General features: G+C 44.3%; 1 protein-coding gene across 1 annotated transcript in view; it reads left to right on the top strand.

Annotated features, from left to right (window-relative positions):
- The window catches only part of LOC122942431 (heparan-alpha-glucosaminide N-acetyltransferase-like), a 458,936-nt gene that overhangs the window by 274,040 nt on the left and 159,162 nt on the right, over nt 1-25,734 (top strand). The window contains exon 9 of the mRNA XM_044300048.1: nt 24,065-24,142. Coding sequence (XP_044155983.1) covers nt 24,065-24,142 — 78 coding nt within the window. The remainder of the gene's footprint in view (nt 1-24,064; nt 24,143-25,734) is intronic.

The raw sequence follows: 25,734 nt of genomic DNA, 5'->3' as shown, positions 1-25,734 counted from the left end.
GGCTTTAGGGCCTGTTTCCCAGCAGGCTTCTCTCAGCCCTTTAGCACGGCACAAGTTCTCAGTTCCCAAATACACAGAGACTGACAGCGGTCCACTGTCAGAGAGTAGTTACCCACACCCAGCTGAGACTGCTGGATGGGTTTTTATATAGGCCAGTAAAGACCCAGCCTGAACGTGGGGGAGAAGAAACCCACCCAGCACTTTGGCTACTCCCAGTAAGAGCCGGCCCAGATTGGCTTTTACCTGACCGAGGCCAGGAACCTCAGTGACACATACCTTCCGTCAACGACGGCCCCTTGCGCCTTCCTACACTATTGAAACAGGCATGTCAAGAGTGGCGACAGGTCCTCTTTAAGCATTTTTGGACAATTAGTTTTTGATTTCACCTTCTTTTATTTAAAATAATCCTTAAATCTTGCAGTTTTCACTCTTGTCACTGTTATAATGGCCTTTCACTTGTACTGCTATACTGTCCATGCCAGCATTGGTTGCTTGTGGGTTTGAATTTGTGTATTTAATGGCAGTTTTTTTTTTTGGTACTGCGTGTATCCTGGTCCCAGTTACTCGTGGTGTGAATTGTGCCAATATACTTTTACTTCTCTTAATTTCTGTATTGCAAAAGTTAATCATCCCTTTGCTGTGTGTGTCTTCATTTGTTCAAAAAAAAATTGGTTCATTAACCACTTCAACCCCCCTAGCTGAAACACCCTTAATGACCAGGCCACTTTTTACACTTCTGCACTACACTACTTTCACTGTTTATTGCTCGGTCATGCAACTTACCACCCAAATGAATTTTACCTCCTTTTCTTCTCACTAATAGAGCTTTCATTTGGTGGTATTTCATTGCTGCTGACATTTTAACTTTTTTGTTATTAATCGTAAAATTTTGCAAAAAAAACGACATCCATATATAAATTTTTCTCTAAATTTATTGTTCTACATGTCTTTGATTAAAAAAAAATGTTTGGTTAAAAAAAAAAAATGGTTTGGGTAAAAGTTATAGCGTTTACAAACTATGGTACAAAAATGTGAATTTCCACTTTTAGAAGCAGCTCTGACTTTCTGAGCACCTGTCATGATTCCTGAGGTTCTACAATGCTCATACAGTAGAAAAACCCCACAAATGACCCCATTTCTGAAAGTAGACACCCTAAGGTATTCGCTGAGGGGCATAGTGAGTTCATAGAACTTTTTATTTTTTGTCACAAGTTAGAGGAAAATGATGATTATTTTTTTTTTCCTTACAAAGTCTCATATTCCACTAACTTGTGCCAAAAAATAAAAACTTCCATGAACTCACTATGCCCATCACGAAATACCTTGGGGTATCTTCTTTCTAAAATGGGGTCACTTGTGGGGTAGTTATACTGCCCTGGCATTTTAGGGGCCCAAATGTGTGGGAAGTAGTTTGAAATCAAAATCTGTAAAAAACGGCCTGTGAAATCCGAAAGGTGCTCTTTGGAATGTGAGCCCATTTGCCCACCTAGGCGGCAAAAAAGTGTCACACCTGTGGTATCGCCGTACTCAGAAGAAGTTGGGGAATGTGTTTTGGGGTGTCATTTTACATATACCCATGCTGCGTGAGAGAAATATCTTGGTTAAGTGCCAACTTTGTATAAAAAAATGGGAAAAGTTGTCTTTTGCCGAGATATTTCTCACCCAGCATGGGTATATGTAAAATGACACCCCAAAACACATTCCCCAACTTATCCTGAGTACGGCGATACCACATGTGTGACACATTTTTGCCGCCTAGGTGGGCAAATGGGCTCACATTCCAAAGAGCACCTTTCGGATTTCACAGGGCATTTTTTACAGATTTTGATTTCAAACTACTTCTCACGCATATAGTAACATAGTAACATAGTAGCATAGTACATAAGGCCGAAAAAAGACATTTGTCCATCCAGTTCGGCCTGTTATCCCGCAAGTTGATCCAGAGGAAGGCAAAAAAACAAACAAAAAAAAAACCCTGTGAGGTAGAAGCCAATTTTCTCCACTTCCTTCCCGACTCCAATCAGGCCATCAGAATAACTCCCTGGATCAACGACCCCTCTCTAGTAGCTATAGCCTGTAATATTATTAAGCTCCAGAAATACGTCTAGGGCCCTCTTGAATTCCTTTATTGTACTCACCATCACCACCTCCTCAGGCAGAGAGTTCCATATTCTCACTGCTCTTACCGTAAAGAATCCTCTTCTATGTTTGTGTACAAACCTTCTTTCCTCCAGACGCAGAGGATGTCCCCTCGTCACAGTCACAGTCCTGGGGATAAATAGCTGATGGGATAGATCTCTGTACTGACCCCTGATATATTTATACATATTAATTAGATCTCCCCTCAGTCGTCTTTTTTCTAAAGTGAATAACCCTAATTTTGATAATCTTTCAGGGTACTGTAGTTGCCCCATTCCAGTTATTACTTTAGATGCCCTCCTCTGGACCTTCTCCAGCTCTGCTATGTCTGCCTTGTTTACAGGAGCCCAGAACTGTACACAGTACTCCATGTGTGGTCTGACCAGCGATTTGTAAAGTGGTAGGACTATGTTCTTATCACGGGAATCTATGCCCCTTCTGATGCAACCCATTATCTTGTTGGCCTTGGCAGCAGCTGCCTGACACTGGTTTTTGCAGCTTAGTTTGCTGTTTATTAAAATTCCTAGATCCTTTTCCATGTCAGTGTTACCGAGTGTTTTACCATTTAGTATGTACGGGTGACTTGCAGTTTTCCTTCCCATGTGCATAACTTTACATTTATGAGTGTTAAACCCCATCTGCCACTTATCTGCCCAAGCCTCCAATCTATCCAGATCCCTCTGTAGTAGTATACTGTCCTCATCAGTGTAAATTACTTTACACAGTTTAGTGTCATCTGCGAAAATTGATACTTTACTATGCAAGCCTTCTACAAGATCATTAATAAATATATTGAAGAGAATAGGGCCCAATACTGACCCCTGAGGTACCCCACTAGTGACAGTGACCCAATCTGAGTGTGTACCGTTAATAACCACCCTCTGTTTTCTATCACTGAGCCAGTTACTTACCCACATACAGATGTTTTCTCCCAGTCCGAGCATTCTCATTTTATATACTAACCTTTTATGTGGTACAGTGTCAAATGCTTTGGAGAAGTCCAGATATACGACATCCATTGATTCGCCGCTGTCAAGTCTAGAACTTACCTCCTCATAGAAACTGATTAAATTAGTCTGACATGACCGATCCCTCACGAAGCCATGCTGATATGGCGTTATTTGCTTATTTCTGTTGAGATGCTCTAATATAGCATCTCTCAGAAAACCTTCAAACAGTTTACCCACAACAGATGTTAAACTTACCGGCCTATAGTTTCCAGGCTCTGTTTTTGGCCCCTTTTTGAATATTGGCACCACATATGCCATGCGCCAATCCTGTGGGACATTCCCTGTCAGTATAGAGTCTGCAAATATCAGAAATAAGGGTCTGGCTATGACATTACTTAATTCCTTTAGGATACGGGGGTGTATGTCATCCGGTCCTGGCGATTTGTCTATTTTAATCTTTTTAAGTCGCTGATGTACTTCTTCCTGGGTCAGACAGGACACTTTTAATGGGGAATTTATTTTTGCATTCTGCATGTCATCTGACAATTTATTTTCCTCAGTGAATACATAGGAGAAAAAAATATTTAACAGCTTTGCTTTCTCCTCATCGCTCTCTGCGACTTCCCCCTCATTACTCTTTAAAGGGCCGACACCTTCAGATTTATACTTTTTAACATTTATATAATTGAAGAACATTTTAGGGTTAGTTTTAGTCTCTTTGGCAATTAATCTCTCGGTCTCTAGTTTGGCCGCTTTTATTTGTTTTTTACATGTTCTATTTTTTTCCTTATAGTTTTTCAGTGCTTCCGTGCTCCCCTCCTGTTTCAGTGAATGATATGCTTTCTTTTTGTCATTTATTGCTTTCGTTACAGTTCTATTTATCCACATAGGTTTCTTTTTGTTCCTTAACCTTTTATTACCATACGGTATGTACCTCTCACAAAGAGATTTTAGGATGTTTTTAAAGATATCCCATTTTGTGGCTGTATTTTTATTTTTGAGGACTTTGTCCCAGTTAGTTTGGCCTATGGCCTCTCTTAGTTGGCTAAATTTAGCTTTTTTGAAGTTTGGTATTTTTGTTCCTCCCTGTAGAAACGCTCTTTTGAATGATAATTGGAAGGTTATTACCTTGTGGTCACTATTTCCCAGGTGTCCCCCAACCTGCACATCTGTTGTTCTGTCCGGCCTATTGGTTAATACAAAGTCCAGTATGGCCGTCCCTCTAGTCGGGTCCTGAACCAGTTGGGAGAGGTAATTGTCTTTGGTTATTGCCAAGAACCTGTTTCCTTTATGAAATATAGTGATGAGCGGCAGGTGCCATATTCGATTTCGACGAAATTCGCGAATATTCGATAGAATATTCGTTTTATATTTGTCGAAATCGAATATTCGTCTTTATTCTTGTTATCGCGATTAATATGCGATTTAAATAATCGCATTTCGATTTTAACTTAAAGGCTACTCTCCTATTGAAATAGCAATGCGATTAATTCAAGTTATAAAAATCGAATTTCGATTTTAACTTAGCACTGCTATATTCCATATTAGGCTAGAATTAACTAGTATGGAATATAGCAGTGCTAAGTTAACCACTTCAGCCCCGCTAGGTGAAACCCCCTTCATGACCAGAGCACTTTTTACACTTCGGCACTACACTCCTTTCACCGTTTATCGCTCGGTCATGCAACTTACCACCCAAATGAATTTTACCTCCTTTTCTTCTCACTAATGGAGCTTTCATTTGGTGGTATTTTATTGCTGCTGACATTTTTACTTTTTTTGTTATTAATCAAAATGTAACGATTTTTTTGCAAAAAAATGACATTTTTCACTTTCAGCTGTAAAATTTTGCAAAAAAAACGACATCCATATATAAATGTTTCGCCAAATTTATTGTTCTACATGTCTTTGATAAAAAAAAAATGTTTGGGCAAAAAATAAATGGTTTGGGTAAAAGTTATAGCATTTACAAACTATGGTACAAAAATGTGAATTTCCGCTTTTTGAAACAGCTCTGACTTTCTGAGCACCTGTCATGATTCCTGAGGTTCTACAATGCCCAAACAGTAGAAAACCCCCACAAATGACCCCATTTCGGAAAGTAGACACCCTAAGGTATTCGCTGATGGGCATAGTGAGTTCATAGAACTTTTTATTTTTTGTCACAAGTTAGCGGAAAATGATGATGATTTTATTTATTTATTTTTTTCTTACAAAGTCTCATATTCCACTAACTTGCGACAAAAAATAAAAAATTCGAGGAACTCGCCATGCCCCTCACGGAATACCTTGGGGTGTCTTCTTTCCAAAATGGGGTCACTTGTGGGGTAGTTATACTGCCCTGGCAATTTAGGGGCCCAAATGTGTGAGAAGAACTTTGCAATCAAAATGTGTAAAAAATGACCGGTGAAATCCAAAAGGTGCACTTTGGAATATGTGCCCCTTTGCCCACCTTGGCAGCAAAAAAGTGTCACACATCTGGTATCGCCGTACTCAGGAGAAGTTGGGGAATGTGTTTTGGGGTGTCATTTTACATATACCCATGCTGGGTGAGAAAAATATCTTGGTCAAATGCCAAATTTGTATAAAAAAATGGGAAAAGTTGTCTTTTGCCAAGATATTTCTCTCATCCAGCATGGGTATATGTAAAATGACACCCCAAAACACATTCCCCAACTTCTCCTGAGTACGGCGATACCAGATGTGTCACACTTTTTTGCTGCCAAGGTGGGCAAAGGGGCACATATTCCAAAGTGCACCTTTCAGATTTTGCAGGCCATTTTTTACACATTTTGATTGCAAGGTACTTCTCACACATTTGGGCCCCTAAATTGCCAGGGCAGTATAACTACGCCACAAGTGACCCCATTTTGGAAAGAAGACACCCCAAGATATTCCGTGAGGGGCATGGCGAGTTCCTAGAATTTTTTATTTTTTGTCACAAGTTAGCGGAAAATGATGATTTTTTTTTTTTTCTCTTTTTTTCCTTACAAAGTCTCATATTCCACTAACTTGCGACAAAAAATAAAAAATTCTAGGAACTCGCCATGCCCCTCACGGAATACCTTGGGGTGTCTTCTTTCCAAAATGGGGTCACTTGTGGCGTAGTTATACTGCCCTGGCAATTTAGGGGCCCTAATGTGTGCGAAGTACTTTGCGATCAAAATCTGTAAAAAATGACCGGTGAAATCCGAAAGGTGCACTTTGGAATATGTGCCCCTTTGCCCACCTTGGCATCAAAAAAGTGTCACACATCTGGTATCGCCGTACTCAGGAGAAGTTGGGGAATGTGTTTTGGGGTGTCATTTTACATATACCCATGCTGGGTGAGAGAAATATCTTGGCAAAAGACAACTTTTCCCATTTTTTTATACAAAGTTGGCATTTGACCAAGATATTTTTCTCACCCAGCATGGGTATATGTAAAATGACACCCCAAAACACATTGCCCAACTTCTCCTGAGTACGGCGATACCAGATGTGTCACACTTTTTTGCTGCCAAGGTGGGCAAAGGGGCACATATTCCAAAGTGCACCTTTCGGATTTTGCAGGGCATTTTTTACACATTTTGATTGCAAAGTTCTTCTCACACATTTGGGCCCCTAAATTGCCAGGGCAGTATAACTACCCCACAAGTGACCCCATTTTGGAAAGAAGACACCCCAAGGTATTCCGTGAGGGGCATGGCGAGTTCCTAGAATTTTTTATTTTTTGTCGCAAGTTAGTGGAATATGAGACTTTGTAAGGAAAAAAGAAAAAAAAAAGAAAAATCATCATTTTCCGCTAACTTGTGACAAAAAATAAAAAATTCTAGGAACTCGCCGTGCCCCTCACGGAATACCTTGGGGTGTCTTCTTTCCAAAATGGGGTCACTTGTGGCGTAGTTATACTGCCCTGGCAATTTAGGGGCCCAAATGTGTAAGAAGTACCTTGCAATCAAAATGTGTAAAAAATGGCCTGCGAAATCCGAAAGGTGCCCCTTTGCCCACCTTGGCTGCAAAAAAGTGTCACACATGTGGTATCGTCGTACTCTGGAGAAGTTGGGGAATGTGTTTTGGGGTGTCATTTTACATATACCCATGCTGGGTGAGAGAAATATCTTGGCAAAAGACAACTTTTCCCATTTTTTTATACAAAGTTGGCATTTGACCAAGATATTTTTCTCACCCAGCATGGGTATATGTAAAATGACACCCCAAAACACATTGCCCAACTTCTCCTGAGTACGGCGATACCACATGTGTGACACTTTTTTGCAGCCTAGATGCGCAAAGGGGCCCAAATTCCTTTATGGGGGGCATTTTTAGACATTTGGATCCCAGACTTCTTCTCACACTTTCGGGCCCCTAAAAAGCCAGGGCAGTATAAATACCCCACATGTGACCCCACTTTGGAAAGAAGACACCCCAAGGTATTCAATGAGGGGCATGGCGAGTTCCTAGAATTTTTTTTTTTTTGCATAAGTTAGCGGATATTGATTTTTTTTTTGTTTTTTTCTCACAAAGTCTCACTTTCCGCTAACTTAGGACAAAAATTTCAATCTTTCATGGACTCAATATGCCCCTCAGCAAATACCTTGGGGTGTCTTCTTTCCGAAATGGGATCACATGTGGGGTATTTATACTGCCCTGGCTTTTTAGGGGCCCTAAAGCGTGAGAAGAAGTCTGGAATATAAATGTCTAAAAATGTTTACGCATTTGGATTCCGTGAGGGGTATGGTGCGTCCATGTGAGATTTTATTTTTTGACACAAGTTAGTAGAATATGAGACTTAGTAAGAAAAAACAAAAACAAACAAAAAATTTGTATAAATGGAGCCTTACCAGGGGGGGGGGGGGTGATCAATGACAGGGGGGTGATCAATGACAGGGGGGTGATCACCCATATAGACTCCCTGATCACCCCCCTGTCATTGATCACCCCCCCTGTAAGGCTCCATTCAGACATCCGCATGATTTTTTACGGATCCATGGATACATGGATCGGATCCACAAAACGCATGCGGACGTCTGAATGGAGCCTTACAGGGGGGTTATCAATGACAGGGGGTGATCAGGGTAATCACCCCCCTGTCACTGATCACCCCCCCTGTAAGGCTCCATTCAGACATCCGCATGATTTTTTACGGATACATGGATACATGGATCGGATCCACAGAACGCATGCGGACGTCTGAATGGAGCCTTACAGGGGGGTTATCAATGACAGGGGGTGATCAGGGTAATCAGGGTGATCACCCCCCTGTCACTGATCACCCCCCCTGTAAGGCTCCATTCAGACATCCGCATGATTTTTTACGGATCCATGGATACATGGATCGGATCCACAGAACACATGCGGACGTCTGAATGGAGCCTTACAGGGGGGTTATCAATGACAGGGGGTGATCAGGGTAATCAGGGTGATCACCCCCCTGTCACTGATCACCCCCCTTGTAAGGCTCCATTCAGACATCCGCATGATTTTTTACGGATCCATGGATACATGGATCGGATCCACAGAACGCATGCGGACGTCTGAATGGAGCCTTACAGGGGGGTTATCAATGACAGGGGGTGATCAGGGTAATCACCCCCCTGTCACTGATCACCCCCCCTGTAAGGCTCCATTCAGACATCCGCATGATTTTTTACGGATCCATGGATACATGGATCGGATCCACAAAACGCATGCGGACGTCTGAATGGAGCCTTACAGGGGGGTTATCAATGACAGGGGGGTGATCAGGGAGTGTATATGGGTGATCACCCGCCTGTCATTGATCACCCCCTGTAAGGCTCCATTCAGACGTCCGCATGTGTTTTGCGGATCCGATCCATGTATCCGTAAAAATCATGCGGACGTCTGAATGGAGCCTTACAGGGGAGTGATCAATGACAGGGGGGTGATCAATGACAGGGGGTGATCAGGGAGTGTATATGGGTGATCACCCGCCTGTCATTGATCACCCCCCTGTAAGGCTCCATTCAGACGTCCGTATGCTTTTTGCGGATCCGATCCATGTATCCGTGGATCCGTAAAAATCATACGGACGTCTGAACGGAGCCTGACAGGGGGGTGATCAATGACAGGGCGGTGATCAATGACAGGGGGGTGATCAGGGAGTTTATATGGGGTGATCATGGGTGATCAGGGGTTTATAAGGGGTTAATAAGTGACGGGGGGGGGTGTAGTGTAGTGTGGTGTTTGGTGCTACTGTACTTACCTACCTGAGTCCTCTGGTGGTCGATCCTAACAAAAGGGACCACCAGAGGACCAGGTAGGAGGTATATTAGACGCTGTTATGAAAACAGCGTCTAATATACCTGTTAGGGGTTAAAAAATTCGGATCTCCAGCCTGCCAGCGAGCGATCGCCGCTGGCATGCTGGAGATCCACTCGCTTACCTTCCGTTCCTGTGAGCGCGCGCGTTCACAGGAAATCTCGGCTCTCGCGGGAGGACGCGTATATGCGTCCACCCAGAAGAGCAGGACCGCCGGCAGGACGCAATCCTGCGTACGGCGGTCCTGGAGTGGTTAAAATCGAAATTCGATTATTATAACTTGAATTAATCGAATTGCGATTTCAACTTGGACCTGGTTTACTATGGTTGGCTTGGTAGAATTAGCGAATATGACGAATATATTCGTTATATATTCCACAAAACGAAGATAACGAATGTATTCTGCGTCTTCGTTTTAGCTACCTATTCGTCAACTTCGCTAATTCTAGCAATCATATAGGAAAGTTGACTATAGAGACAGCTAAGTTTAATTTACTATGTGATTATATTACTTTGCTTTTTTTTTAAGAAATAGAATAATTATAATACCTGATAATTTTTATAATTATACTATTTATAAAAAAAAAAGCAGTCATATAATCGCATAGCGAATTAAACTTAGCTGTCTCTATAGTAAACTTTCCTATATGATTGCTAGAATTTGCGAAGTTGACGAATAGGTAGCAAAAACGAAGATGCAGAATACATTCGTTATCTTCGTTTTGTGGAATATGACGAATATATTCGTCATATTCGCTAATTCTACCAAGCCAACCATAGTAAACCAGGTCCAAGTTGAAATCGCAATTCGATTAATTCAAGTTTAAATAATCGAATTTCGATTTTAACTTAGCACTGCTATATTCCATATTAGGCTAGAATTAACGAATATAGAATATAGCAATGCTAAGTTAAAATCGAAATTCGATTTTTATAACTTGAATTATTCACATTGCTATTTCAATAGGAGAGTAGCCTTTAAGTTAAAATCGAAATTCGATTATTATAACTTGAAATAATCGAATTGCGATTTCAACGTAATTCTCAAATCCGACAGTACATTCTAGTATATGGAGAAGTTCCCATGGTGATGGGGACGCTCTATGAGCATGGAAGTCGACAGAAGCGGCAACGGGCACTGACTGGAGCAGCCAGGAAGCCAGGAATCAAAAGGACAGGTAAGAACAACTTTAGGGAAGTGGGAAAGAAAAATATATAACAATAAAAAAAATAAAAAAAACGAATATTCGAAATATCGAATTTATATCACTATATTCGAAATATTTGCGAATTAGCGAAGTGCCGATATTCGCGAAAAAAAATTGATATTCAAATATTCGCGCTCAACACTAATGAGATATACAAGTTTCAGTTTCCCAGTCTATATCTGGGTAGTTGAAGTCCCCCATAATAACCACCTCATTATGATTTGCCGCCTCGTCTATCTCGTTTAGTAATAGATTTTCTGTGGACTCTGGTATATTAGGTGGTTTAGAGTAAACTCCTATTAGTAATTTATTGTTGTTTTTAGCTCCATGTATCTCTACCCACACTGACTCCACATGTTCATGTCCCTCACTTATATCTTCACGGAGTGTGGGCTTTAGACCGGACTTTACATAAAGGCAGACCCCTCCCCCTCTCCGGTTTTGACGATCCTTTCTAAACAGACTGTAACCTTGTACATTAACCGCCCAGTCATATGGGCCCCTAAAATGCCAGGGCATTATAACTACCCCACAAGTGACCCCATTTTGGAAAGAAGACACCCCAAGGTATTCTGTGAGGGGCATGGCGAGTTCCTAGAATTTTTTTTTTTTTTTGTCGCAAGTTAGTGGAATATGAGACTTTGTAATAAAAAAATAAATGAAAAAAATCATCATTTTCCGCTAACTTGTGACAAAAAATAAAAAATTCTAGGAACTCGCCATGCCCTTCACGGAATACCTTGGGGTGTCTTCTTTCCAAAATGGGGTCACTTGTGGGGTAGTTATAATGCCCTGGCATTTTAGGGGCCCATATGCGTGAGAAGTAGTTTGAAATCAAAATCTGTAAAAAATGCCCTGTGAAATCCAAAAGGTGCTCTTTGGAATATGAGCCCATTTGCCCACCTAGGCGGCAAAAAAGTGTCACACATGTGGTATCGCCGTACTCAGGAGAATGTGTTTTGGGGTGTCATTTTACATATACCCATGCTGGGTGAGAGAAATATCTCGGCAAAAGACACCTTTTCCCATTTTTTTATACAAAGTTGGCACTTGACCAAGATATTTCTCTCACCCAGCATGGGTATATGTAAAATGACACCCCAAACACATTCCCGAACTTCTCCTGAGTACGGCGATACCACATGTGTGCCACACTGTTTTGCAGCCTAGATGCGCAAAGGTGCCCAAATTCCTTTTAGGAGGGCATTTTTAGACATTTGGATCCCAGACTTCTTCTCACGCTTTAGGGCCCCTAAAAAGCAAGGGCAATATAAATACCCCAAATGTGACCCCACTTTGGAAAGAAGACACCCCAAGGTATTCAATGAGGGGCCTGGCGAGTTCATCGAAAAATAAATTTTTGGGGCATAAGTTAGCGGAAATTGATTTTTTTTTTCTCACAAAGTCTCACTTTCCACTAACTTGGGACAAAAATTTTAATCTTTCATGGACTCAATATGCCCCTCAGCGAATACCTTGGGGTGTCTTCTTTCCAAAATGGGGTCATTTGTGGGGTGTTTGTACTGCCCTGGCATTTGAGGGTCTCCGCAATCATTACATGTATGGCCAGCATTAGGAGTTTCTGCTATTCTCCTTATATTGAGCATACAGTGTCATGGTCTTACCTCCTTGCTGTTCCCTTCGTTTGACATGTGCTGGCGGCCATCTTGGTTTCTGGGTTTTCTTGTAGCCTCCCACCCTGCGGCTCCTCCTTCCCACTGGGAGGAGCTGGATGCCTAGCTCATATATATAGGAGGTCTGTGGCTTCATTTCCTTGCTTGGTCCTCCTGTGTTCACATGCTTCCAAGACTGCTGCTGCTTCTGGTTCCTGATCCTGGCCTCGTCTGACTACCCCGTTGGTTCCTGATTCCGGCTTCGTCTGACTACCCTTCTGGTTCCTGACCTCTGTCTCCGCAAGACCCTGCTTCGGTTTAGCCATCCGTTCGGACTTTGCTACGGCTTGCTCTTCAATAAAACCTTCTTATTTTCCACTTATCTCTTGTTGTACGTCTGGTTCATGGTTCCATGACATTAGGACCAAGCCATGAATTCTGACGGTACAGGGCCACCCTCGCTACCTACGCTGGTTGCCAGACTTGATCAGCAGGATCACCTGTTGGGTCGGTTCGCTGTGGCGTTGCAAACCCTGCTTGAACGCACGGCTCATTTAGCTTCCGTTGCCGATGGGTCGGTTGTCGCTCCTGGGCCCGCTCCTACTGCTGCTCCGGTTGTTGCGCCAGAGTCTACCCTGACACCTGTTGCTGCGCCTGTGGGGTTTCAGGGTATGACCGGTTCTGCCCCCCTTCCACAGCGCTTTGGGGGAGAGCCAACTCAGTGCCGAGGTTTCCTTAACCAGGTGGGCATTTACTTCGAGTTGCTGCCACATGCCTTTCCTCTGCAGCCTCGAGGTTCCCCACTGGCTCTTGAGGCGATAGACGGCAGACCCCTTCTGCCGCCACACGTGACTCATGAGACCCTTCCAGTGGGGATGGCCATTGGTGCCGTTCACAGAGAGTCGGTCTGTCTCCAGGTTATTTCGTCTCCACACTACTCGGTGGTCTTGGGGTACCCCTGGCTCCAGAAGCATAATCCGACTTTCGATTGGAGATCGGTCGAGATCCTCTCGTGGTCACCGCAGTGTGGGGCTAGTTGCATCCATGGGCCTGTCAAGTTGCTGTGTACTTCCTCGGACTCTCTGTTGCCTCCTGAATACGAAGAGTACCGGGATGTATTCGATAAGGTGCGCGCGGTTGCCCTACCTCCGCACCGCCCATACGATTGTGCCATAGAGTTACAATCCGGTGCCGTTCCTCCTCGTGGCAAAGTCTATCCACTGTCGGTAGCGGAGAATGAGGCCATGGAGGAGTACGTGAGGGAGGCGCTTTCACGCGGACACATTCGCAAATCCTCGTCCCCGGCAGGGGCTGGATTTTTCTTTGTGAAAAAGAGGGGCGGCGAGTTGAGGCCTTGCATCGATTACAGGGGTCTCAATCGCATCACGATCAAGAACGCTTACCCGATACCCTTGATTTCCGAGCTGTTCGATCGCCTCAAAGGGGCCACGGTCTTTACCAAACTCGACCTGAGGGCGGCATATAACCTGGTAAGGATCAAGGCGGGCGATGAGTGGAAGACCGCGTTTAACACCAGGACCGGTCATTATGAATCCTTGGTTATGCCCTTTGGGTTGTGCAATGCGCCCGCAGTCTTCCAGGAATTCATCAACGATGTTTTCCGTGACCTGTTGCAGCAGTGTGTGGTGGTCTATTTGGATGACATCTTGGTATATTCTGCATCCATGGAGGCCCACATTCTGGATGTCAGACGAGTGTTGCAACGCTTACGAGAGAACAAGCTGTTCGGTAAGCTTGAGAAATGCGAATTTCACCGATCCCAGGTAACCTTCTTAGGTTACATCATTTCCGCTGAGGGGTTCTCCATGGATCCTGAGAAGGTTTCGGCTGTCTTACAGTGGCCCCAGCCCAGTGGGCTTCGTGCCCTGCAGCGCTTTTTGGGCTTCGCCAATTATTATCGGAAGTTCATCAGGGACTTTTCCATGCTAGCCAAGCCTCTCACGGATCTGACCAGGAAGGGCAGTAATCCGCAGGTCTGGCCGCTCGAGGCCATCCGAGCTTTTGAGGCTCTAAAGTCCGCCTTTGTGTCGGCTCCGATTCTGTCGCATCCCAACCCTGGGTTGCCTTTTGTCCTCGAGGTGGACGCGTCTGAGACGGGAGTAGGCGCCCTCCTGTCTCAGCGTAGAACACCAGAGGGTCCTCTGCTTCCTTGTGGGTTTTACTCCCGGAAACTGTCTTCCGCGGAGTGCAACTATCAGATTGGTGACAGGGAGTTATTGGCCATCGTGCAGGCCCTTAAAGAATGGAGGCACTTGCTCGAGGGCTCGGTGGTTCCGGTTCTCATCCTGACGGACCACAAGAATCTGACCTACCTTTCTGAGGCCAAGAGATTGACACCACGTCAGGCCAGATGGGCTCTGTTCTTGTCACGTTTTAATTACGTGGTCTCCTACCTACCCGGCTCCAAGAACATCAGAGCGGATGCCTTATCACGGCAGTACTCCGAGCTGTCCGGGGAGGAGTCGATTCCGACTACGGTCATACCCCCGAATCAGATCCTGGCCGCTATTCGCACCAGCCTGACTTCTCCTCTGGGTGAGCAGATTTTGGCGGCTCAATCTGGTGCTCCCTCTGGGAGACCCAACGGCAGATGTTTTGTGCCTGAGGAGTTGCGCACTCGGTTGTTGCGAACCTACCATAACTCCAAGGCCGCGGGGCACCCTGGAAAGAATCAGCTGTCCTGGGCGATTTCACGTCTGTTCTGGTGGCCTTCTCTACGTTCCGACATCGCCGCATATGTAGCGGCATGCTCCGTTTGTGCCCAGAGTAAGTCCCCTCGGCACCTTCCGTTGGGCCTTTTGCAACCCATAGCCACCGGGGAGCGTCCATGGTCACACCTGGGGATGGATTTCATTGTGGACCTCCCTGCATCCCGAGGCCATACGGTCATTCTCATGATTGTGGATCGGTTTTCCAAAATGTGCCACTGTGTTCCTCTCAAGAAGTTACCCTCTGCACAAGAGTTGGCCTCGATTTTTGCCAGGGAGGTCTTCCGGTTGCACGGTTTGCCCAAGGAGATTGTGTCGGATCGGGGGAGTCAGTTTGTGTCCAGGTTCTGGCGCGCCTTTTGCTCCCAGTTGGGGATTCATCTCTCTTTCTCCTCGGCCTACCACCCTCAGTCCAATGGGGCCGCAGAACGATCCAATCAGGCCTTGGAGCAATTCCTTCGTTGCTATGTCTCCGATCACCAAGACAATTGGGTTGACCTCCTGCCTTGGGCTGAGTTTGCCAGGAACACGGCGGTGAACTCTTCCTCTGGGACGTCTCCCTTCATGGCCAATTATGGGTTCCAACCTGCCGTGTTACCGGAGGTATTCTCTCCCCAGGATATTCCGGCTGTGGAGGATCACCTTTCCGTCCTACGTGCTTCTTGGGTACAGATCCAGAGGTCCCTTGAGGTCTCTGCGCAGCGCCAGAAACTCCAGGCTGATCGCAGACGAGCGCCCGCTCCTTCCTACCAGGTCGGAGACCGCGTATGGTTGTCCACCCGCAACCTCAACCTTCGAGTGCCCACTCCCAAGCTGGCGCCTCGCTTTGTTGGTCCCTTCCGAGTGCTTCGCAGGGTAAACCCGGTAGCCTATGCCCTTGCGCTTCCTCCTGGCATGCGGATCTCCAACGTGTTTCATGTCTCCCTGTTGAAGCCACTGGTGTGTAATCGTTTCACTTCCTCGATTCCTCGGCCTCGTCCGGTCCAAGTGGGCAATCGTGAGGAGTATGAGGTAAGCAATATCCTGGACTCACGCCTGGTCCGCGGCCGGGTGCAGTTTTTGGTCCATTGGCGTGGTTATGGTCCAGAGGAGCGTTCCTGGGTTCCCTCCGCAGATGTCCATGCTCCTGTCTTGCTCCGAGCCTTCCACGCACGCTTCCCTCAGAAACCGTTCCTTACTCCGCGGAGGAGGGGCCCTTGAGAGGGGGGGTACTGTCATGGTCTTACCTCCTTGCTGTTCCCTTCGTTTGACATGTGCTGGCGGCCATCTTGGTTTCTGGGTTTTCTTGTAGCCTCCCACCCTGCGGCTCCTCCTTCCCACTGGGAGGAGCTGGATGCCTAGCTCATATATATAGGAGGTCTGTGGCTTCATTTCCTTGCTTGGTCCTCCTGTGTTCACATGCTTCCAAGACTGCTGCTGCTTCTGGTTCCTGATCCTGGCCTCGTCTGACTACCCCGTTGGTTCCTGATTCCGGCTTCGTCTGACTACCCCGTTGGTTCCTGATTCCGGCTTCGTCTGACTACCCCGTTGGTTCCTGATTCCGGCTTCGTCTGACTACCCTTCTGGTTCCTGACCTCTGTCTCCGCAAGACCCTGCTTCGGTTTAGCCATCCGTTCGGACTTTGCTACGGCTTGCTCTTCAATAAAACCTTCTTATTTTCCACTTATCTCTTGTTGTACGTCTGGTTCATGGTTCCATGACATACAGGTAATGAGATTTTTTTTTCCCGTTCAGCCTCTGGGCTGAACGAAAAAAATGAACGGCACAGATTTCTTCATTCGCATTGATCAATGTGGATGAAAAAATCTCTGCCAAAAAATAAAAAAAGGAGGGGAAAGGCGTCTACCAGGACATAGGAGCTCAGCCCAACATCCATACCCACTTAGCTCGTATGCCCTGGCCCTGACATCAATCGATGTGGATGAATAAATCATTGCCGGGATTTATATATATTTTTTTTATATACAAAGTGTTTGCCAAGGCATATGAACACCGCCACCTCATATGCCTCGGCAAACGTATCTTTTACTGCAGAGGAGAAATCTCGTCTTGCAGCGCTGCATACACCGACTTGTGTGTAATCTAACAGCAGCGCAATGCTTCTGTCAGAATGCACATCAGTGCTGCAGCTAGTCGATCGGTTGGTCCACCTGGAAGGTAAAAAAAAATAAAAAATAAAGAAAAGACCAGGCCGCAACGCAATAATTTTATTAACTTTATAATAACTTTTGAACAGAACATATAAACTTTAACTTTTTGAACTGAACATTAACCTTTTTGCTTACTGGTGATTATTTATTTATTTTTTACCTTTATAGGACAAACGTCTCCTTCTTCATGGGACAACGTGCAAAGCGCAAATCACCCAAAGATGTGGCGAAGTGCATTATGCACTTTGTCCCAGGTGAAAGGAGAGGCTTGCAGCAGCTCTGTGTGTGAATGGGCCCTAATAGCCCTGTGTGCCTGTCCTGGTGAGATGTGATCCCTATGCTAGGTGTACCTGTGTGTGGTACTTCCGGAAACACTCCCCTAAGCATAGGGCAGGGTGGTCAGGGCAGTCAGGACAGAAATAGCGGGTGTCACGCCTTATTCCACTCCTGCTAGACACAACATCTTTTTCGGGGTGACGGTTGGGTTGTGGTACCAGCAACGACATTGGGGAAATGTCGCTCGTGTAGATGGCTAACTACACTGGTGGATGGGGCCACGGAACCTCCTGGATACAGGAGGTTCTCGATGATCTCTTCCTGAAATTTGAGGAAGGATCCTGTTCTCCCAGCCTTACTGTAGAGAACAAAACTATTATACAGAGCCAATTGAATTAAATATACAGACACCTTCTTATACCAGCGTCTGGTGCGTCGGGAAACTAAATACGGAGACAACATCTGGTCATTGAAGTCCACCCCTCCCATGTGAAGGTTATAGTTGTGGACTGAGAGGGGCTTTTCAATGACACGGGTTGCTCGCTCAATTTGGATTGTCGTGTCTGCGTGAATGGAGGAGAGCATGTAAACGTCATGCTTGTCTCTCCATTTCACCGCAAGCAGTTCTTGGTTACACAAGGCAGCCCTCTCCCCCCTTGCAAGGCGGGTGGTAACGAGCCGTTGGGGGAAGCCCGCGCGACTAGTTCGCGCGGTGCCACAGCAGCCAATCTGTTCTAGAAACAAATGCCTGAAGAGGGCCACACTTGTGTAGAAATTGTCCACATAAAGATGGTACCCCTTGCCAAATAAGGGTGACACCAAGTCCCAGACTGTCTTCCCACTGCTCCCCAGGTAGTCGGGGCAACCGACCGGCTCCAGGGTCTGATCTTTTCCCTCATAGACATGAAATTTGTGGGTATAGCCTGTGGCCCTTTCACAGAGCTTATACAATTTGACCCCATACCGGGCGCGCTTGCTTGGGATGTATTGTTTGAAGCCAAGGCGCATGGTAAAATGTATTAGGGTCTCGTCTACGCAGATGTTTTGCTCTGGGGTATACAAATCTGCAAATTTCTGGTTGAAGTGGTCTATGAGGGGCCGAATTTTGTGGAGCCGGTCAAAAGCTGGGTGGCCTCTGGGACGGGAGGTGGTGTTGTCGCTAAAGTGCAGGAAACGCAGGATGGTCTCAAATCGTGTCCTGGACATAGCAGCAGAGAACATGGGCATGTGATGAATTGGGTTTGTGGACCAATATGACCGCAATTCATGCTTTTTAGTTAGACCCATGTTGAGGAGAAGGCCCAGAAAAATTTTAATTTCGGAAACTTGGACTGGTTTCCACCAGAAAGGCTGGGCATAAAAGCTTCCCGGGTTGGCGGTTATAAATTGTGTGGCATACCGATTTGTTTCTGCCACAACTAAGTCCAAGAGCTCCGCAGTCAAGAACAACTCAAAAAATCCCAGGGCCGAACCGATCTGAGCTGTCTCAACCCGAACTCCAGACAGGGCGGTGAAAGGGGGAACTACAGGTGCGGCTGAAGTTGGGACTGCCAATCAGGGTTTGCCAGCACCTCAGGGATTCTAGGGGCTCTACGGGCCTGTCTGTGCGGTGGCTGCGACGGGGTAACTACTGCACGTGCCACCGTACCAGCTTCAACTGCCCTTCTGGTGCTCGCCACTTCACCATGTTGTACAGCAGTGCTGGTACTAGGTCCAGGATGGGCTGCGCTGCTGGTGTATGCCTCACCACGTAAACCGACAGCGCCAGCCCCACTCTGCTGCCCTTGAAGCGGATCCTGCGCATTCTGTGGTCTAGCGACACGGGGGCCGGGTACGCCTGGTGCTATCAGGGACTTCAACCTCATCGTCCGAACTTTGAGTCAGACTGCCACTGCTTTCTACAGGTTCATATTCTGACCCGCTAGATTCATCAGATGAGGGTTCCCATTCCTCATCCGACTGGGTCAGAAGCCTGTAGGCCTCTTCAGAAGAATACCCCCTGTTTGACATTTGGGCTACTAAATTTAGGGGTATTCCCTGAGACTACCCAAGAAAAAAAGCAAGCCTGTCTTACAAATGGGAGGCTAGCGAAGTACCGGAGGCCGCTGCGGTTGATAAAAATTATCAAAACTGATTTTTTTCATCGCCGCAGCGCTTGTGAAGTGAATGTGCAGTGATCAAAAAAATAATAATTTTTGTCACTGCGGCGGGGCGGGTGTGGGTGAACGCACGTGTGGGCGACCGATCAGGCCTGATCGGGCAAACACTGCGTTTTGGGTGGAGGGCGAACTAAGGTGACACTAATACTATTATAGATCTGACTGTGATCAGTTACAGATACTATAAAAGTACAAATGCTGATTAGCGATACGCTAATCAGCGAATAAGTGACTGCAGTGCGGTGGGCTGGCCGATCGCTAAACTACCTAACCAAGGTGCCTAAACTGTCCTAAAACCTAACAGTCAATAACAGTGAAAAAAAAAATGTGACAGTTTACACTGATCACTTTTCCCTTTCACTAGTGATTGACAGGGGCAAGAAGGGGTGATCAAGGGGTTAAGTCGGGTGCAGGGGGGTGATCTGGGGCTATGTGTGGTGTTTGGTGCTACTCACTGTGAAGCCTGCTCCTCTGCTGGAACCAACCGACCAAAAGGGCCAGCAGAGGAGCAGGGAAGCCATTTAACACATCATATTTACTAATATGATGTGTTAGATGGCTTGTGATTTGACATTTTAAAAATCGCCAGCCCGCCAGCCACGATCATTGGCTGGCAGGCTGGTGACAAAATTGTTCTCGTTCATTTGCCCGCTTCCCCCCCCCCCTCCCCCCTTGCACAGACCAGCAGTGTGGAGCATCGGCGGGAGGGGGGTGGATTCGTTAAGTGGGAAGCTCCCTGCATCGTCATTACAGGCAACCATCTCTACATTCTATGGAAGAAAGAAGCTTTGGGCGAAACGTACGTCAGGGTGACGATACCGCAGTCTTTTGGATCCTTTGCTCTGGTATATTTTTACTATTTTGTATTTATTGTGGATGTTGGCAAAACTGTGGTTTCTGCTATATCATTTGGGTTGATTAGAGAGGAGAGAAAAATTGACAAAAATAACACCTATATGATCAGGGGTGAGGGGACATTTTCCTATTAGTCAATAGTTCATGCATTAGACCATTATTTAGGATCCCAGAAACATGGTTGGCGACATGTGGTGTCCATCAAGAACTGTGAATTTTTAATGTGATTATTATTTTTATTTTATTGATCATGTTCTAATAAAGATGTACTATTTATATACAGTGGATATAAAAAGTCTACACACCCCTGTTAAAATGTCAGGCTTCTGTGCTGTAAAAAAATGAGACAAAGATAAATGATTTCAGAACTTTTTCCACCTTTAATGTGACCTATAAACTGTACCACTCAATTGAAAAACAAACTGAAAACTTTTAGGTAGAGGGAAGAAAACAAAAAAAACCTAAAATAATGTGGTTGCATAAGTGTGCACACCCTCTTTTAACTGGACATATAGCTGTGTTCAGAATTAAGCAATCACATTAAAAATCATGTTAAATAGGAGTCAGCATACACCTGCCATCATTTAGTGCCTCTGAGTAACCCCAAATAAAGTTCTGCTGAAATTTTCTTAGTCGCATCCCATAGCAAAAGCCTTGGTCCACAGAGAGATTCCAAAGAATCAGATGGATCTCATTTTTAAAAGGTATCAGTCAGGAGAAGGGTACAAAAGAATTTCCAAAGGCAATTAGATATACCATGGAACACAGCGAAGTGAAGAAAATATGGCACAACAGTGACATTACCAAGAACTGGACGTCCCTCCAAAATTTATAAAAAGACAAGAAGAAAACTGGTCTGGGAGGCTACCAAGAGGCCTACAGCAACATTAAAGGAGCTGCAGGAATATCTGGCAAGTACTGGCTGTGTGGTACATGTAACAACAATCTCCCGTATTCTTCATATGTCTGGGCTATAGGGTAGAGTGGCAAGACAAAAGCCTTTTCTTACGAAAAAAAAACATCCAAGCCAGGCTACATTTTGCAAAAACACATCTGAAGTCTCCCAAAAGCATGTGGGAAAAGGTTTTATGGTCTGATGAAACCAAGGTTGAACTTTTTGGCCATAATTCCAAAAGATATGTTTGGCGCAAAAACAACACTGCACATTACCAAAAGAACACCATACCCACAGTGAAGCATGGTGGTGGCAGCATCATGCTTTGGGCTGTTTTTCTTCAGCTGGAACTGGGGCCTTAGTTAAGCTAGAGGGAATTATGAACAGTTTCAAATACCAGTCAATATTGGCACAAAACCTTCAGGCTTCTGCTAGAAAGCTTAACATGAAGAGGAACTTCATCTTTTAGCATGACAACAACCCAAAGCATACATCCAAACCAACAAAAGAATGGCTTCACCAGAAGAAGATTAAAGTTTTGGAATGGCCCAGCCAGAGCCCAGACCTGAATCCGATTAAAACTTTGTGGGGTGATCTGAAGAGGGCTGTGCACAAGAGATGCCCTTGCAATCTGACAGATTTGGAGTGTTTTTGCAAAGAAGAGTGGGCAAATCTTGGCAAGTCAAAATGTGCCATGCTGATAGACTCATACCCAAAAAGACTGAGTGCTGTAATAAAATCAAAAGGTGCTTCAACAAAGTATTAGTTTAAGGGTGTGCACACTTATGCACCCATATTATTTTATTTAAATATTTTTCTTCCCTCTACCTAAATGATTTTAGTTTGTTTTTCAATTGTGCTGTACAGTTTATAGGTCACATTAAAAGTTCTGAAATTATTTATCTTTGTCTAATTTTTTTACATCACAGAAACCTGACATTTTAACAGGGGTGTGTAGACTTTTTATATCCACTGTACATAGTGTGGTATTGTAATTGTTGGTGTTTGTTACAGACAGAGCTGCCCAAACAGGCAGACAAGCAAATATCTTTACCCCATGGGGGGGAATGACACATGGAGATCACAGACGGAGTTGCCCAAACAGGCAGACATGCAAATATCTTTACCCCATGCGGAACGACACATGGAGATCACAGACAGAGTTGCCCAAACAGGCAGACAAGCAGATGCCTGGACCCCATGCAGAACGACACATGGCGGTCACAGGCAGAGCTGCTGAATAACTAGATGTCCTCCTCCGGAGAACCCAGGAACCCTCACCCGTAAGGAATAGACTCAGACTAGTAGATGCCTGTTCCCCATGCGGAGTTAGTCTATGGCTGAACAGACAACTGCACCACAAAACACGGACCCAGGCAAGATGAACTCGATGTCTCACTAGGTGACCACACAGACAGGGCAGATGGAATATCCCCAGGTCAGGTGCATAGATCCTGCACCCAGCAAAGCTGGAGACAGACTGACCACCAAACCCACAGCTTAGGGTGGGTTCACATCTGCGTTCTGGATTCCGTTATGGCTTTCCGTTATAAAATGGCTATAACGGAAAATAACGGAATCCATAAGACGGAAGGACGGATCCATTATGCTGCCCATAGACTTGTATTATGAATGAAAACAAAATGGAAGCTTTTAAAGGGCATTCCGTTTTGCTTTCCGTCTTAATGGAAGTCTATGGGAAAGCATAATGGATGCTTCTGGTTTCCGTTATGCAGAACGGAGAGAAAAAAGTCCTGTTGACAGGACTTTTTTTTCTGTCTTGCATGGAATCTAAATGGAATCTACCGTAGCCAGTATACCAGAGCACAAAGGTGAGCAACATAACAACCCGTGTCACAGTGAGCCACACTATGACCTTTCTTTTTTGGTAATTTATTTCCTTTTTGAGATTTTATTGAATATTTAGTTTATGCAGTAATAATATGTTATGTTTTAAACAGAGAATCTGTGGCTAGTCTCATCATATTCACAATGATATTTTTACTCCACCTTCAGTTTCATAATAATCAATATACCTGTAGATAACAGACATGATGCTTCTAATCAAGCCCCAATGCAATAACCATGAAATTAACACTTTCTTTGGTTTGGGAATCCTGTTGGGTTTCTGTCACCAGAAATACCTAAATTAAACTGGCTGACATTAGGGATGTGCTAATGTCAGCTGAACCTACGGCAACTAGCCTATTCCTACTTTTATTCATGCCCCTGTTACTTCATAACATTTATAATATTATGCAAATTAGCCTCTAGGAGCAGGGGCGGCGTTGCTCCTGCTCCGAGAGGCTCCAACCTCTGTCACCTTTCTCTAAGTCTTGATTGACAGGGCCAGGCAGCGTTCACATCCTCCTGCCGGCCCTGAGTTCATGGTAAATCTCGTGCATGCCGTTCAGTATTCGGGACAGGGGCATTAAGGAAGTCGGCAGCCAGTGAGCGTCCTTCCTTCACTATGCCTGAGCTGAATACTAAATCGCAAGGAGCAACACCCCCCCCCCCCCCGCTCCTAGAGGCTAATTTGCATATTATAAAAGTTACATTTATGGAGTAACGGGGGCATGGATAAAACTAGGAATAGGCTAGTTAGGTTCAGCTGATATTAGCACATTGCCAATGTCAGCCAGTTTAATTTAGGTATTTCAGGTGACAGAACACAGAAACTCTTAAATCAGTGGTAGATGCATAGAAGTAGATGTAGAAGTATACCTTGTTAGAATCCTCTGTAATAACTATCACTAAAATCTTAAAGCTGTGTAAGTACCTTGCAGAACTAATTATATGCTTTACTCTTTTTTGCATTTAATTCTGTAGGCTGGGAAGATCATTCTTTTTTACCGCAAGTCCCCGCACAAAATATTAGGCAGATTTTTGATCTGGAGCATCTTGCTGGTAAGATTGGATAAGAAAAAACGTTATATTCTTTTTAAATGATAAAGAGCTTAAAGTAAAAATAGCTTTACATATCTCTTATGGTGGCCATATGGGTGACAATGACTGCTAATGATAAGACCAGAAAATGATTATCATTGTGTATATTACAAAATTATCTGTTCCAGGAAATTGTAATTTGTCCCATCCATCATAGTAGACTATGGAGTTGCTTTCAAATTTTCTATATCATTTTTGATGAATCTATACATTGTCATGTAACTCTACTACTACATATAAATAGTATTTATAGTATCGTATAGTAAATAGTAACAATCAAAATTATTTTCATTGACGTATCAAGCAATCGGGAAATGCCAGGATGCTTGTTGGATTTAGAGGCAAAATGACCTGTGTGTGGCATAGTTATTCAACTAAAAATGAGTGACCTATACAAATCAAATTAGAATTTCGGCAAATTCAAAACTTTTGTGATTCGTCCCGAACAAATTGTTCAGAATTGTGGACACCATTTCACATAAAAGAAAACAGATAAGAAGGCATCTGCCACTAAAAAGTATAATTTTATTTTAAGCAGGATGTTTTCTGCCACCAGGTATTATCCGTTCATCCATAGCCATATACAGGTGAAACTCGAAAAATTTGGATATCGTGCAAAAGTCAATTTATTTCAGTAATGCAAATTAAAAGGAATTGCATTATTGCAGCTTAAAATTTGAATTTTGTAAAAAGGTTCAATATTCTAGGCTCAAAGTGTCAGACTCTAGTCAGCTAATTAATCCATACCCCCTAAGCAAAGGGTACCTCAAAATTGCGACTTTGGGGTTTCATAAGCTATAAGCCATAATCATCCAAATTATAACACATAAAGGCTTGAAATATCTCGCTTTGCATGTAATGAGTTTATCTTATATACAGTATTAGCTTCACCTTTTAAGTTCCATTACTGAAATAAATGAACTTTGCACGATATTGTAATTTTTCGAGTTTCACCTGTATGTTGCTGTCATTTATTCACATCAGAATGTCATATACAACTTTTAAGGGAAATTTGGGCACTTTAAATTTGAGTTGAATCGACAGTATTTGGAGCAAATCAAATTTGATTTTGAGAAATTGGCACCTTTCTACCATCATCCTTTTACCTATGCTATTCTATACTAATATGTGAACCAACAATGGACAACACCATTAGTTTACTTACTATGTCATATTCCATTTATGTAACACACACAACATTCTCACATTCACAACCCCATATGCAGTTAACTTCAGCCTACCACCAATATAATATTAAAAGATTTTTTTTGTTAGTTTTTTTTACAACAGACGTTTTTCATCTATCCACAGAATAGTTTATAAATGTCTGTTTGCATGGCCCCCACCAGTTATTAGAGTCTCAAGTCCCCTGTTCATCTTCACTGAAAAACCATAGAGAGAAGTTTGAATGGAGCAGTGATTGAGCATGCTAGCTACTGTTCCATTCAAAGTACAGTACTCACTTTTCTAGGTGAGACCCGAATAAAATAGTAGGGCACATACTCGACCACTGCTTTATTTAAACACAACCGCTCTACTACAGTGAGGAGGAA

The sequence above is a fragment of the Bufo gargarizans genome, chromosome 6 (genome assembly GCF_014858855.1).
Source record: "Bufo gargarizans isolate SCDJY-AF-19 chromosome 6, ASM1485885v1, whole genome shotgun sequence".
Classification (NCBI taxonomy): Eukaryota; Metazoa; Chordata; class Amphibia; order Anura; family Bufonidae; genus Bufo; species Bufo gargarizans.
Note: the sequence above shows the minus strand (reverse complement) of the source record. Positions and strands in the feature narration are given on the sequence as shown.